A 15,837-nucleotide genomic window follows, 5' to 3' on the forward strand; every position below is an offset into this window, starting at 1 on the left:
GCCTTGTTCGGCTGAGATGAATGCCAGCGAGAAGGATTCTGGGAAGTGGTTGGACATGTGGTGTCTCCTTTTGACCTTTCCTGAACTCTTCTGGTTCCATGTTCCTTACTAGGACCTCCTGTCATAAAACAACTCATGCAAATAGTTACTATGGTGCCTGGCCAGGGTGGGTGGTTTGCTTCCCCTAACAAGACCAGAAAAGTGCAGTGGAGGATTATCACATCTTCCAGTGGTGTCCATGTTAAAGCTACCTGGGTCCTATGATCCTGAAAAACAGGGAAGATTAAGGAACGCCCCCCCCTCCCCCCACCTCCCCATGCTGTCCTTTGTGTTCTAGACAACTGCTACTGCAAAGAGCTACCTTTTCTCCCATAACTCAGATAAGACTGCTGCTGCTGCTGCTAAGTCGCTTCAGTCGTGTCTGACTCTGTGCGACCCCATAGACGGCAGCCCACCAGGCTCCCCTGTCCCTGAGATTCTCCAGGCAAGAACACTGGAGTGGGTTGCCATTTTCTTCTCCAATGCATGAAAGTGAAAAGTGAAAAGGAAGTCGCTCACTCGTGTCTGACTCTAGCGACCCCATGGACTGCAGCCTACCAGGCTCCTCTGTCCATGGGATTTTCCAGGCAAAAGTACTGGAGTGGGGTACCATTGCCTACTCTCAAAATTCCCTTTCTTTGCCTTGTAAATGATTAGCTGAAGTTTGTCCCCACTGATCAACTGGAAAAAAATGCTTGTTTATCAGACTTTGGTTAAGCTTCTCTCCTCCCTCCAGGTTCCTGAACTTTGGCCTACCTTCAAATCACCCTGAGCCAGCATACCACACTCCCACCTCCAGAAAACAGGCTGGCCTCAGGGTCACACATCCTTTGATCTACTATCAATGCCACCCTGTCATTCTACTACTCAAAACCCAGTTCCTTCTAGCTTTATATACTCTTCTCTATAAATAAACTCTCTGAATCAACCTATTAACACCAACTAGATCTGCTGCTGCTGCTGCTAAGTCACTTCAGTCATGTCCAACTCTGTGTGACCCCACAGACAGCAGCCCACCAGGCTCCCCCATCCCTGGGATTCTCCAGGCAAGAATACTGGAGTGGGTTGCCATTTCCTTCTCCAATGCATGAAAGTGAAAAGTGAAAGTGAAGTTGCTCAGTCATGTCCAACCCTCAGCGACCCCATGGACTGCAGCCTTCCAGGCTCCGCCGTCCATGAGATTTTCCAGGCAAGAGTACTGGAGTGGGATGCCATTGCCTTCTCCACCAACTAGATCAGTGATGTGTTTATGTGTATAGGTGAAAAGATGTACTTTGCCAGTTTGTGAACTACACTCCTACTTTATGCTACACAAAGGTTAAAGTGAGATGGTGTCCTACAAAGACAGTTTCTGGTTTCAAAATTTAAATTATATTAATGAAGATAATATGAAACCAAAAGTTCAAAATAGACCCATAGACATAGAAAACAAACATGGTTACCAAAGGGGAAAGAAAAGAGGGGTAAATTAGGAGTTTGGGATAAACATATGCACACTAATATATATAAATTAGATAATCAACAATGTCATAATACATAGCACAGGGAACTATACTCAATATTTTGTAATAATCTATAATGGAAAAGAACCTGAAAAAGAATATATAGATAAATATATAACTGAATCACTTTGCTGTTCACCTAAAACTGACATAACATTGTAAACCAACTATACGTCAATAAAAAAATAGTAAACTATAATTAAAATAAATAAAATTAAAAGTTCATTTTCTCAGTTGTACACCTTACCTTTCAAATGTTCATGAGTTACATGTGGCCAGAAGTATATCTTTGAGACAAGAGCATTTTTTAGAAAAACTGAATTTTATTCCTTTAAATATTGAATGAGAGGTCATTTAGATTGAAATATTTAAATATACTGCATAGCATCTGCCCATATTAAATATTTTTGGTGATTCAGATAATTCATTTTTGAACTATGTATATAAATAATGGTACTGTGCATATACATTGTACATACTGTGGTTTCCTCTCCCTTTGATGTTCACTGTGTTTTGGCATTCATCTGCTTTTAGTATTATTTTCTCATCTGTGAAAAAGAGATGTCGACTAAAAAAGATGCACAACTTGAGAGGTGCAAGTTAAGTTTTATTTGGGGCAAAATGAGGATTGCAGCTTGGAAGGCAGCATCTCAGATAGCTCTGACACACTGCTCCAAAGTGGCAGTGGGGGAAGGTCAATATATAAGGTTTCGGTGAAAGGGGAGTTCAATACCATTAAGCACTCATTTTACAGGTTTTTTGTTAGTCCTGAGAACCTGATGTCACCATGAAAGGATTTAGTGCTTCTCTAGATATGAGGAGATTCAAGGATTGGGATCATAAAATCTGTTCCTAAAAACATCCAACTATGTAAAGACCTATCCCACCAAGATTCCCTGGAACACAGAGTGCTCCTTCCACCCTGAACTCCCTCAGGAGTTGTTGAAGATCAACAGTTATAGCAGCACAGGGTTCAGTCTCCATAGAGGCAGATGGCAAATGCCTTTGTTGTTCAGTCATTGGCATTGCTCTTCGTAAGTGCCAATTTGTAGTTGACAGAAATAACAATACTATTAACTATCTCATAGAGTTAAATGATGTAGTGGATATAAACCACTTAGGACAGTACTTGATATAAAGAAAATACCCAATAAATATTATGTATGTTCAAATTACAGTATATCAACTATTCAGTTCAGTTCAGTTCAGTAGCTCAGACATGTCTGACCCTTTGTGACCCCATGAAGCGCAGCACACCAGGCCTCCCTGTCCATCACCAACTCTGGGTGTTTACCCAAACTCATGTCCATTGAGTCAGTGATGCCATCCAACCATCTCATCCTCTGTCATCCCCTTCTCCTTCTGCCTGAAATCTTTCCCAGCATCAGGGTCTTTTCAAATGAGTCAGTTCTTTGCAATAGGTGGCCAAAGTATTGGAGCTTCAGCTTCAACATCAGTCCTTCCAATGAACACCCAGGACTGATCTCCTTTAGGATGGACTGGTTGCATCTCCTTGCAGTCCAAGGGACTCTCAAGAGTCTTCTCCAACACCACAGTTCAAAAACATCAATTCTTCAGTGCTCAGCTTTCTTCACAGTCCAACTCTCACATCCATACATGACTACTGGAAAAACCATAGCTTTGACTAGATGGACCTTTGTTGGCAAAGTAATGTCTCTGCTTTTTAATATGCTGTCTAGGTTGGTCATAACTTTCCTTCCAAGGACTAAGCATCTTTTAATTTCATAACTGCAGTCATTGCATAAATCTGCAGTGATTTTGGAACCCAAAAAAATAAGGTCTGCCACTGTTTCCACTGTTTGCTCATCTATTTCCCATGAAGTGATGGACCGGATGCCATGATCTTCGCTTTCTGAATACTGAGCTTTAAACCAACTTTTTCACTCTCCTCTTTCACTTTCATCAAGAGGCTCTTTAATTCTTCTTCACCTTCTGCCATAAGGGTGGTGTCATCTGCATATCTGAGGTTATTGATATTTCTCCCGGCAATCTGGATTCCAGCTTGTGCTTCATCCAGCCCAGCGTTTCTCATGATGTACTCTGAATATAAGTTAAATAAGCAGGGTGACAATATACAGCCTTGATGTACTCCTTTTCCTATTTGGAACCAGTTGGTTGTTCCATATCCAGTTCTAACTCTTGCTACCTGACCTGCAAACAGATTTCTCAGGATGCAGGTAGGGTGGTCTGGTATTCCCATCTCTTTCAGAATTTTCCACAGTTTATTGTGATCCACATAGTCAAAGGCTTTGGCATAGTCAATAAAGCAGAAATAGATGTTTTTCTGGAACTCTCTTGCTTTTTTGATGATCCAGTGGATGTTGGCAATTTGATCTCTGATTCCTCTGCCTTTTCTAAAACCAACTTGAACATCTGGAAGTTCACGGTTCACGTATTGCTGAAGCCTGGCTTGGAGAATTTTAAGCATCACTTTACTAGCGTGTGAGATGAGTGCAGTTGTGCGGTAGTTTGAGCATTCTTTGGCATTGCCTTTCTTTGGGATTGGAATGAAAACTGACCTTTTCCAGTCCTGTGGCCACTACTGAGTTTTCCAAATTTGCTGGCATATTCAGTGCAGCACTTTCACAGCATCATCTTTTAGGATTTGAAATAGCTCCACTGGAATTCCATCTCCTGCACTAGCTTTGTTCATAGTGATGCTTCCTAAAGTCCACTTGACTTCACATTCCAGGATGTCTGGCTCTAGATGAGTGATCACACCATCATGATTATCTGGGTTGTGAAGATCTTTTTTGTATAGTTCTTCTGTGTATTCTTGCCACCTCCTCCTAATATCTTCTGCTTCTGTTAGGTCCATACCATTTCTGTCCTTTATTGAGCCCATCTTTGCATGAAATGTTCCCTTGGTATCTCTAATTTTCCTGAAGCGATCTCTAGTTTTTCCCATTCTATTGTTTTCCTCTATTTCTTTGCACTGATCGCTGAGGAAGGCTTTCTTATCTCTCCTTGCTATTCTTTGAAACTCTGCATTCAAATGGGTTTATCTTTCCTTTTCTCCTTTGCTTTTGGCTTCTCTTCTTTTCACAGCCATTTGTAAGGCCTCCTCAGAAAGCCATTTTGCTTTTCTACATTTCTTTTTCTTGGGGATGATCTTGATCCCTGTCCTCTGTACAATGTCACGAACCTCTGTCCATAGTTCATCAGGTACTCTATCAGATCTAGTCCCTTAAATCTATTTCCCACTTCCACTGTATAATCTTAAGGGATTTGATTTAGGTCATACCTGAATGGGCTTCCCTGGTGGCTCAGTGGGTAAAGCATCTGCCTCCAATGCGGGAGACCCAGGTTCTATCCCTGGGTCGGGAAGATCCCCTGGAGAAGGAAATGGCAACCCACTCCAGTACTCTTGCCTGGAAAATCCCATGGACTGAGAAGCCTGGTAGGCTACAGTCCATGGGGTCGCAACGAGTCGGACACGACTGAGCGACTTCACTTCACTTCACTTCATAGCTGAATGGTCTACTGGTTTTCCCTACTGTCTTCACTTAAATCTGAATTTGGCAATAAGGAGTTCATGATCTGAGCTACAGTCTATTGGTTTCTCCTACTTTCTTCAATTTAAGTCAGAATTTGGCAATAAGGAGTTCATGATCTGAGCCAGAGACAGCTCCTGGTCTTGTTTTTGCTAACTGTATAGAGCTTCTCCATCTTTGGCTGGAAAGAATATAATCAATCTGATTTTGGTGTTGACCATCTGGTAATGTCCATGTATAGAGTCTTCTCTTGTGTTTTCGGAAGAGGGTGTCTGCTATAATCAGTGTGTTCTCTTGGCAAAACTATGAGCCTTTGCCTTGCTAAACTTCAATCTTAAAAAATAAACTTAAAAAAAAAAAAACTTTTTGCCTAACTCTGGAGGCACTTGTAAATCTTATGGTCAAAGTGTTTTCTCCCCTGCAGTTGTCTCCCTGCCCCACCCCCTTGCAATAATCCTTTTGAACAGAAGTCTCCCCTTGCTAAGTCCAGATTTGTTTTTTCTTTGGCTTGGTCAGGGAGAGTCTCTTTCTACAGGAACATTTCAGCAAAGACCTGAGGGAAGTCAGGGCATGGAGCATATACTAATAGATTCTGATGAGAAGAGACATTCCAGACAGGGGAGGAGCAAATGCAAAAGCCCCAAGAAGAGAACACACTTAGCATATTCAAGTGATAATGAGAAGACTACTGGGTTAAAGCCCCACAAGGAAGAAGAATGTGATCTAATTATGGTGAAGGGATGCCAGAGACATCATTATGTAGAGCCTGTGAAACTTCAGAAGGCCTTGAGATTTTATTTTAAATAGGGTGGGTACCCACTGGAGGGTTCAGCGACAGAGACAACTTGGATTTTACTGAATCAACATGACTATCAGGTGAAGAATAGTGGGACAAAATTAGAAATAGAGGAATGAGTAGTTTGATAAGAAAGATGGTAGCCTGGCTAATGGACGTAAGTGGTGGAGATGATAAGAAATGAGGACATTTGGGATGTTTATAAGGAAAACAGGCCAAGTTTACTGAAGATTGAATGGGAGCAGAGATGTGGGCTAGTGAGTGAGAGGATTCCAGAATGAATCTAAGTAACTAGAATTATAGAGTTATTGTTTACTGAGCTGAGCTGATGAAGCTATGGGAGAAATGGGGAAATCAACAGTCATATTTGGGGCATGGGAATTTAAAATGTCAAACAGATACTTATCTCAGCTGGGACAGAGACCAAGGCAAGCACCAATGTGTAAGTCACTTAGGGGGCCAGTGATAAGGATGGGGACAGTGAGACCAATAAAAAGGTATGCTACCCACTACTATACATAAAATAGATAATGAATAAGAATCTACTGTAGAGCACAAGAAACACTACTCAATACTCTGTAATGACCTATATGGGAAAATAATCTGAAACAGAGTGGATACATGTATATGTATAATTGATTCACTCTGCTATACATCAGACACTAACACAACATTGTAAGTCAACTATACGCCAACAAAAATTAATCTAAAAAAAAAGCATGATATTAAGAAGATTGCTGCCATGAGCAATGAGGGCTCAAATCTTCAGAGACGCCTAAGAAAATATACCAAAGGCCTCCAGGATTGTCTATCTGAAAGGCAGGAGGCAGGAGGATTTATCCGCTAGCTCCCTACCCCTGCTGGTTGAGGGTTTCTCCAGGCATGCTAACAACACTGCACTAGCTAGCTGCCCACTCCCTGGATGAAGCCAGATGTCTGCTTGGGGCACTGGAGGAATCCCTGAAGCAGGAAAGCGAAACTCTTGGTGACTGCTCTCTGCTAAATGAGTCCAAGTCTTCAAGGAACTGTTTATCCCAGCCATTTGGATCCAAGGCGTGGACAAGGGACTACAAAGCAGGACACTGGTATGGAGATACAAAGTCATCAGTGTATATAGAAACATAACACATTCTCTTGAGTGGGTAAAAAGACTAAATAGGAGGAAATTTTCCCTCTCACACTTCAAATCAAACCATTTAGACAACCACCCACTCTATCCCTTGGCAAACTTGATCTTGACACCATAGCACAGGCATAGCCCCCTCCTCTTTGAGGTTCTCCCACAATGGAAAGTGAAAAGGGAACTCCCTCCTCCACCAAGGATATAATAGACAACAATGCTGGTGCTAATTCAACTGGAAAATTAGAGAGGCATAAATACAAGATCCTTTACAGAGATGCTAGAACATGGGTATATGCACCACAGACATCCTTAGACAGGTGTACAGCCACATGCAGAAGCAGGAGAATAAATTTGTGCTTGCTTCACTCTCTCTCAGACCAGAGGTGATTGTCTCCTGAAGAATAGCTACTTGGAAGTGTGGGCGACTCAGCAGCAAACAGAGGAAACACTTAGGAAATGACTGATTCACAGCACTTTTAAATTACTTAGCTTCTTGTACCTCACAGTAGTAAAATGAAGAGGTTAGAATGGATGATTTCTGAGGTCCTGTTCTGCTGACAAATTCCCATTGTTCTTCATTTTGAACTTACTACATTGAGTAATAGACTTTATCTGATTCAATGACACAATCAAAGGCTCTTAGGTGTGGAGATTCCTTAAAAAACTGGAAATAGAACTGCCTTATGATCCAGCAATCCCACTGCTGGGCATACACACTGAGGAAACCAGAAGGGAAAGAGACACGTGTACCCCAATGTTCATCGCAGCACTGTTTATAATAGCCAGGACATGGAAGCAACCCAGATGTCCATCAGCAGATGAATGGATAAGAAAGCTGTGGTACATATACACAATGGAGTATTACTCAGCCATTAAAAAGAATACATTTGAATCAGTTCTAATGAGGTGGATGAAACTGGAGCCTATTATACAGAGTGAAGTAAGCCAGAAAGAAAAACAGCAATACAGTATACTAACGCATATATATGGAATTTAGAAAGATGGTAACAATAACCCTGTGTACAAGACAGCAAAAGAGACACTGATGTATAGAACAGGCTTATGGACTCTGAGAGAGAGGGAGAGGGTGGGAAGATTTGGGAGAATCGCATTGAAACATGTAAAATATCATGTATGGAACGAGTTGCCAGTCCAGGTTCAATGCACGATACTGGATGCTTGGGGCTGGTGCACTGGGACGACCCAGAGGGATGGAATGGGGAGGGAGGAGGGAGGAGGGTTCAGGATGGGGAACACATGTATACTTGTGGCGGATTCATTTTGATATTTGGCAAAACTAACACAATTATGTAAAGTTTAAAAATAAAATTAAAAAAAATAAATAAATAAAGCTTTTCAGACAACCAAAAAAAAAACAAAAAACAAACAAAGGCTCTTAGGTTAAAGAGCAGAGAGTTCCTGAAGCCAGATAAAAGAATGGTGCCTCATCCTTGGATGCTCTGGATCTGGGGCCCCCTAGTGGATAAAAAGTTAATCGAGTTTCGAATTGAAAGAGACACATGTACCCCAGTGTTTATCGCAGCACTGTTTACAATAGCTAGGACATGGAAGCAACCTAGATGTCCGTTGGCAGACGAATGGATAAGAAAGCTATGGTATATATACACAATGGAACATTACTCAGCTATTAAAAAGAATGCATTTGAATCAGTTCTAATGAGGTAGATGAAACTGGAGCCTATTATACAGAGTGAAGTAAGTCAGAACGAAAAACACCAATAAGTATATTAATGCATATATATGGAATTTAGAAAGATGGTAATGATGACCCTATATGTGAGACAGCAAAAGAGACACAGATGTAAAGAACAGACTTTTGGACTCTCTGGGAGAAGGTGAGGGTGGGATGATTTGGGAGAATAGCATTAAAACATGTATATTACCATATGTGAAATAGATTGCCAGTACAGGTTCAATGCATGAGACAGGGTGCTCAGGGCTGGTGCACTGGGATGACCCTGAGGGATGGGAAGGGGAGGGTCAGGATGGGGAACACATGTACATCCATGGCTGATTCATGTCAACATATTGCAAGAACCACTACAATATTGTAAAGTAATTAGCCTCCAATTAAAATAAATTAATTTAAAATTTTTAAAAAAGTTAATTGAGTTTCCAAGTCTGGACTCTAATATTGGAAGCAAAATATTTGGGACCACAGGCCAATTTTGAAATCTTTGATTTTTTTTTTCTCCCTAGAGGTATAATAGGTTCATTGACTTTTTTTTTTTTAACATTTAAAGGGTTAGACCATGTTTCTATAGGGCCAGCTTCATGGGCACACAATCTGTGTGGTTACACAGGGCCCCACACTTGGTTTAATGCTCTGCTGTGTCTCAAAATCCTTTATCTTCATCAGAAGGTCTCCAAAAAGTACATTTTCATTTTGTACTGAGCCCCACAAATTGTGTAGCCAGTCCTGTGCATAAGTCATCTACAATTTTAGTTGGAGAATACAGAGAATGTAACTTTGCTGTCATCTTTCCAGCATAAACCTAGGCCTTGCCATGCACAAAGGACATGGGTGAAGCAGTGACCCCAAAGTTGACTTCAAGGGCTAAGCAGTAGTGTCCATCAGGATTCAGAGACAAGGGGGAAAGTGTAGAAAATAAAAAGTGGGGAGGGGAACTGTTGGCGCCAGTGTGAGGAAAGCAGGAGAGACTCCATCTTGAAGCCTGTCATCCATCTTAAAGACAGGATGTGAACTGGGCCTGAACCCTGCCCAAGAGTGAGGAAACCATTGCTAGTGAAAACCAGGTCTCCTGGAGACTTCCCTCCTTACAGATGACAAACGGAGATTGTAGTTGAGGTCTGGCTGCCCGTTAGATTAACCATGGAGACATTCCCCCTTGATGTGTAATCATTGTTCCCCACCTTTAACCTTGTGTATTCTCCTAGCATCTACTTGTTGTAAAACTCAATCATATACAACAAAGATGTTGCTAACATGTAACCAGTCACATAGTAGGGGGGTATAAAACTGGGCCTCTCAGAAACATCAGGGTTCTTGTTGGGAACTGATTCCCCTTGGATCCGCTGGCATAATAAACTGTACTCCACTGTCTTAAGGGTCCTCCGAGCTATGTTTTGCGACTCCAGATTCCACAAAAGAACTAGAAGAGAAGAGCCCCCCAGGTACCCACAAAGGGCTGAGTCTATGGACTGAGATGTGGCTCAATAGGTAAGGGTAAATACGGGGTAAACATTCTGCTCAATCTTCTGAACTACCAAGTATGTGAGATCTGCCACCAGGAAAATTGAGTTCTCTGGTAAACAACTGTGCCTGCCCTTTCCAGATACTGCAAAGCACAATAGTAGGATTATGATAATCATTTCACAGAAGAGGACAGAAGAAAACTTGTATAAACATACCTAATCTCCTTAAGTTTTCCATAAAAGCAGTTTGGTATGAGGAATTTAAAACCTGTAATAAAGATTATAATTTTTTTATGCAGAACATTCAGTGAGCTTGATTTTGCAATTTCCTATGCTACTAAGCTCTTCCCATTTCTCTTTCATGCATTTCAACAGTTATGAGCATACGTCTTTAAATTCCTGGGCCTATAGCCGAGTTTAAGACCATCTGTTTTTATTCAGACCAAGGAAGCTGGATTCTTGAATTTTTATCTTTATTTTACTAAGATCTTGGTAGCAATGTTTATTTTGAAGATAGTAAATATTAGAATTATATAGGATTTATCTTTCAATATAGAGGTTTTTATTTAACAAATCTTAGTGTTTGCAATCTGCTAGGCATTGTTCTAAGTGCTTTACAAATATTAGCAAATTTCATTCTCATGAGAACTCTTTAGAACTCACCTTCTCTATCATCTTCAACAAGGAACAATAAACCCACACAGAAATTACAGGACAAGGGAAAGTATCTTGAGGTTTCTAAGAGTGGCAAACTGCAGGAAGGTAAATATATGGGAAGACGCTAATCGAGGAAATTTTATTTGCAGATTCCTCTAGTACCATTTCTCAGCTGCAGAGAATTGAGAGTCATCTCCAGTAAAGGAGAATTTATATCTTGCCTCTAGGTAGAAATGGGGGGGGGGGGGGGGTAGAGAGTTTTCCCTGCATTTCCTGCTGTTTAATTGCCTTCAGCTCAAAAAAATGTTTATGTCAAAGAGACATATTTTGGGATGACAGATTCTGGTTTCCTTCAGGATGTGCTCTTATTTCATTTCACAGATAAGGAAACTGGTGCACAAAGTGAACTTGGAATAAGCATGTAGCCTGAAATCCCTAAAATTACTTTTTCTAAATTCTGCTATTCTTCAACTGGTTTTCCTTTTACTGGGGATATTTCCAAGCAGGAAAAAAAAAAAAAATTCTAGGTTCTTTACACCTCCTTTACCCAAGCTCTATTTTCTAGAAGCTCCTAAGGATATTTCACTCATCCAAACTGCCACAGTACTCTAAACGAAACCTACTATTTTTTAATGCGTAATATACATTGTGTTCAATATCATCAATCTCCTCTTTTAACATACAAAGATTAAACAAACAAACATGCAAAGATAAAAGAAGATACCTGGAAAAGAATCTAAACAAGAGTGGACACATGCCAATGTATATATAGCTGATTTACTTTGTTGTACAGCAGAAACACAACATTGTAAATTAACTATACTCCAAAATTAATTTTAAAAAAATAAAGTACCTGCCCTGAGGGGAACATACAGTAAGTCCCCTACATATGAATGAGTTCCATTCTGAGAGCATATTCATAAGCCCAGTTTGTTTATAAGTCCAACAAAGTTAGCCTAGGTACCCAACTAACACAATCAGCTATACAGTACTGTATGTAGCTGATTAGTACATAGCACTCTACAGGTTTATACTTTTCACACAAATACATAAAAAACAAACACAAAAAATACTGCTATTCTGTAAAGTACACAAAAACACAACCACCTGTAGAGAATGCACACACATGACAATGTACACCAGACATGTGAACTAACTTACTACATAAATGGACAGGCAAACATGTAGTCTTACCTTTGAAAGTTCACAACTTGAAGGTTTGTATGTAGGGGACTTACTATACAAGTAAACAGTTGAAAATGATGTGTTGACAGGCAGGAACATCTCACTCCTCCAAGTATAAGGAGAAAGGCAGCTGGGAAGCATCCTTGAGGGGCGATCCTTACTGAATCTTGAAGGGAAATTTGTACTTCATCAAGCAGACAAGCAAAAGAATTTCCAGGACCAGCATATATTGAACCAGCACAGGTATTGAACAACTTTTCTCAGGAATTAATGAAGCTCAGGTTCTTTGTGTCTAAGCACAGAAGGAATTCATTGAGGGACAAAGTGGTAAGTAAAAAGTGGGTTTATTAGTATAGGATGCTTGTGAAGGATATGAGGGCAGGCAAGATAGCTCTTCCCTGAGAACAAAGAGGGCTTCATTTTTGTAGTCAATGGAAAAGTGGGGAGGAGGAGAAGACCACCTTCCTCCTCATTTTTTGAGTAGAGAGTAGGCTTATATCATTAGCTCCTCCTTCATGGCAGGTTATTGACCCTATATGGTTAAACCAGGAATGTCATGGTGCTATTCAAATCAGCAGAGAAGTGGTTAAATCATCTCAGATTAGAGTTTGAGGTCTTCTACTTTGGAATGTCATCTTTGCCCTATGTCCTGTACTTGGTGTGCAGAGGTCTTTGTCTTAAGGATCATTATCTTGCTGACCTCGGCCAGCATGAGGCATACAGGTCTCATTTTTTTACCTAATGACCTGGAGGATATCTTGTGCTTTTATTACATGGGTACATTGTTAAGCAGGCCTGTTTTGTTTCATGATATTCTGATTCCTTTCTTGAGCAATCATTAATGTATAATGGTCTCCCAAAGTTAATTCTCTATACATAATTCCCTAGTGGGATTTCTAAAATTATCTGTGTCACTGCCCTACTCTATTTCTATCAGCAAGCTGGATCACATGGAATCTAGGGAACTCCAGCAGTAGCCCAACGTGAGGTAAATGCAGGCAAGGGTATGTGTGGTGTTAACAAACAGCCACCCTCCATCCCCCAAAAAGATAAAATTCTTACCCAACTGAACTTGAGTCCTTTTGCCTGCAGCACAAGAAAGCCAATTTACTATCACCAGTTGTGAAGGAAGGCACAGTAAATATCTGCAGGGCACCAAACAAGGAGTATTGGCAGTTCATGCTCAGAAGACCCAAACTCGGAGTCCTGCTCAGTTTCAAAATTATGACTGTCATATAGATATAAAAATGAACATGTTAAAGATTTTGTTTCTTGTATCAGGCAGATTTTATAACCATCTGCTTAAAGGACAAGACCAAAGAATAGACACATTTATAGACCAGATATATTGAAATAAATGGAGGCAAAACCATCTTCTTTCACAGGGAGTGCAAAAATCGATTGAACTTCGGGAGAGAATTTGTGTTTCCACAGACCACCATTTTGCACTGCTACCACTCATTTACAACTTACACAGCTGTAAAATAGCTCCAACAGAATTAGAGTCAGGTAATGCAGAAAGGTAACTTCTGTGCATAGATTTCCAATGAAGCACACCTTCTCCCCCACAGTGGCAGTGAGAGACAAAAATCAAATATTCAGGGGCCATACCCGAAAGAGCAAATAACACACTTTCTGTTAGTTTCAGTCTTTGAGCAAAGGAGGTTCAAGAAAGGCCAAGGTGGGAAATGCCAAGATACCCTTTCAATGGAAGGGCATGGCCTGGCGGCAGGTGGAAGCTGACTGAAAAAGCACAAGGATGGAAGCACGAGTAACATCCAGTAGGCTGATGCAGTAGGTCAGTCAGAGTCTGCAAGCTGGAGCCCAGGTGAGTGGCTGACAAACACAGAAAGTTGAATCCAGCTGCTGCTACTGCTGCTAAGTCGCTTCAGTCGTGTCCAACTCTGTGCGACCCCATAGACGGCAACCCACCAGCCTCCCCCGTCCCTGGGATTCTCCAGGCAAGAACACTGGAGTGGGTTGCCATTTCCTTCTCCAATGCATGAAAGTGAAAAGTTTAAATGAAGTCGCTCAGTCGTGTCCGACTCTTAGGGACCCCATGGACTGCAGCCCACCAGGCTCCTCCGTCCATGGGATTTTCCAGGCAAGAGTATTGGAGTGGGGTGCCATTGCCTTCTCCGGTTGAATCCAGCAGATGTCCTCAATGCAGATGTGAGGGATCAAGTCGAAAGGGTATTTCTGAAAGTTTCCAGGTTCCTTACTCAGACAGCTGGGTAGACAGCGGCGCTTCCACCAGTACAAAAGGAGCAACTCTGTGAGGAAAAATAAGTTCAGTTTTGCATAACAGGAGGCTGAGGTGCCTACACAACGTCGGGAAGGCAGATGGAACGGGACCCCAAGAAGTCAGGGGTAGAGTTAGAAGTCACTCGGTCTTTCAAAGCAACCAGGCATGAGAGGTGGCAGGTGAGAGAGGGGCCCCGAATGGTCCCAGGAGAGTCCAGCCTAGTGGAAGGTTCGACCCGACCGACGTGGAGGCTTCACGGTCGCGCAGTGAACTCCAGAAGCGACAGCCACAGACCCTCACGGTCCTTCCGCCCGTTGAGCCTCATCGTATTTGCCACTGCCAGGCCGCGCGGGCCCCACTTCCGCTTCCGGTCCCGGGGTCTTGGCGGCGAGAGACGCGGGGCGGAGCCTCAGGTACCTGGCGGAAGGAGCAGCCTTCCCGCGGTTGGTGTGGGCTCCTGCGAGCGGAAGCGGCCTGCGTTGGCGGGGAGACTGGCAGCCCCGGGCGGATGCCGCGGGCTCCACCCTCGGGCCCCACGACGGCCCCAGGGCGTGAAGGCGACGCTCGAGGCCTGAGGAAGAGAAGCCGGCGGCCAGGGCTAGGCGAGGCAGGAGGCTGCGGCCCTGAGGCGGAGGGGCGCGAGGAGAGCAGGCAAAAGAGGAGGATGGTGGCTCGGGCGTCTGGGAGAGAAGAGGTGGAAAGTGACAAGTCAGGTGAGGCATCCGGGACTGGGAAGGCCTTACTTAGCGAGGCGGCGAGCGGAGGGGCTGGGGGAACATGGGGGCCTTTCAGACCCATCTGACAGGTCCACTTTAGAAGCGGCGAAGGAGGCGGAGCTCCCATTGCAAGCGGGAGGACGCCGAAAGAGAGCACTTAGGGGTCACTCCCTTTCTAGCCTTTGCACCCATTCTCCTTCACCCGTGTTTTATCGGTAGCTTTTCACTTGAATCTGCATGGACTTTACTGATGCGCACAGTTGACCAGAAAGGGGGAAAACAAAGATATTTGTCCCGTTAGGGTGCCTTGGTCAGAAGTACTATAAAAGGAGGGCTTCCCTGGTAGCTCTCCTGGTAAAGAATGCTCCTGTAATACAAGAGACCTCGCTTCCATTCCTCGGTGGGGAAGATCCCCTGGAGAAGGGATAGGCTACCCACTCCAGAATTGTTGGGTTTCCCTGGTGGCTTTGGAGAGGGCAATGGCACCCCACTCCAGTACTCTTGCCTGGAAAATCCCATGGACGGAGGAGCCTGGTAGGCTGCAGTCCATGGGGTCGCTAAGAGTCGGAGACGAATGAGCGACTTCACATTCACTTTTCACTTTCATGCATTGGAGAAGGAAATGGCAACCCACTCCAGTGTTCTTGCCTGGAGAATCCCAGGGACGGGGGAGGCTGGTGGGCTACCGTCTATGGTGTCGCACAGAGTCGGACATGACTGAAGCGACTTAGCAGCAGCCTGGTGGCTCAGACAATAAAGAATCCGCCTGCAATACAGGAGACCTGGGTTGGGAGGATCCCCTGGAGAAGGGCATGGCGACCCACTCAAGTATTCTTGCCTGGAGAATCCCCATGGACAGAGGAGCCTGGCGGGCTACAGCCG

General features: G+C 43.0%; 2 protein-coding genes across 20 annotated transcripts in view; one reads left to right on the forward strand and one right to left on the reverse strand.

The window, feature by feature from the left end:
* LOC123465257 overlaps positions 1-13,976 on the reverse strand; it is a 207,168-nt gene extending 193,192 nt beyond the window's left edge. For all 12 annotated transcript variants that reach the window (XM_045163928.1, XM_045163933.1, XM_045163927.1 and 9 more), the window contains exons 1-3: positions 13,057-13,976; positions 12,004-12,160; positions 10,369-10,420 (exon numbers count right to left, since the gene is read on the reverse strand). In XM_045163928.1, coding sequence (XP_045019863.1) covers positions 10,369-10,420; positions 12,004-12,160; positions 13,057-13,229 — 382 coding nt within the window. In that variant the 5' untranslated portion in view covers positions 13,230-13,976. The remainder of the gene's footprint in view (positions 1-10,368; positions 10,421-12,003; positions 12,161-13,056) is intronic.
* A 46-nt stretch (positions 13,977-14,022) lies between these two features.
* Positions 14,023-15,837, forward strand: part of TOPAZ1 (testis and ovary specific TOPAZ 1) — a 61,489-nt gene continuing 59,674 nt past the window's right edge. For 4 of the 8 annotated variants that reach the window (XM_025272931.3, XM_044933930.2, XM_044933931.2 and 1 more), the window contains exon 1: positions 14,023-14,952. In XM_025272931.3, coding sequence (XP_025128716.3) covers positions 14,748-14,952 — 205 coding nt within the window. In that variant the 5' untranslated portion in view covers positions 14,023-14,747. The remainder of the gene's footprint in view (positions 14,953-15,837) is intronic. The other 4 variants (XM_025272933.3, XM_044933933.2, XM_044933932.2 and 1 more) reach the window with 4 other exon arrangements.

This window comes from Bubalus bubalis, chromosome 21 (assembly GCF_019923935.1).
Source record: "Bubalus bubalis isolate 160015118507 breed Murrah chromosome 21, NDDB_SH_1, whole genome shotgun sequence".
Taxonomy (NCBI): domain Eukaryota; kingdom Metazoa; phylum Chordata; class Mammalia; order Artiodactyla; family Bovidae; genus Bubalus; species Bubalus bubalis.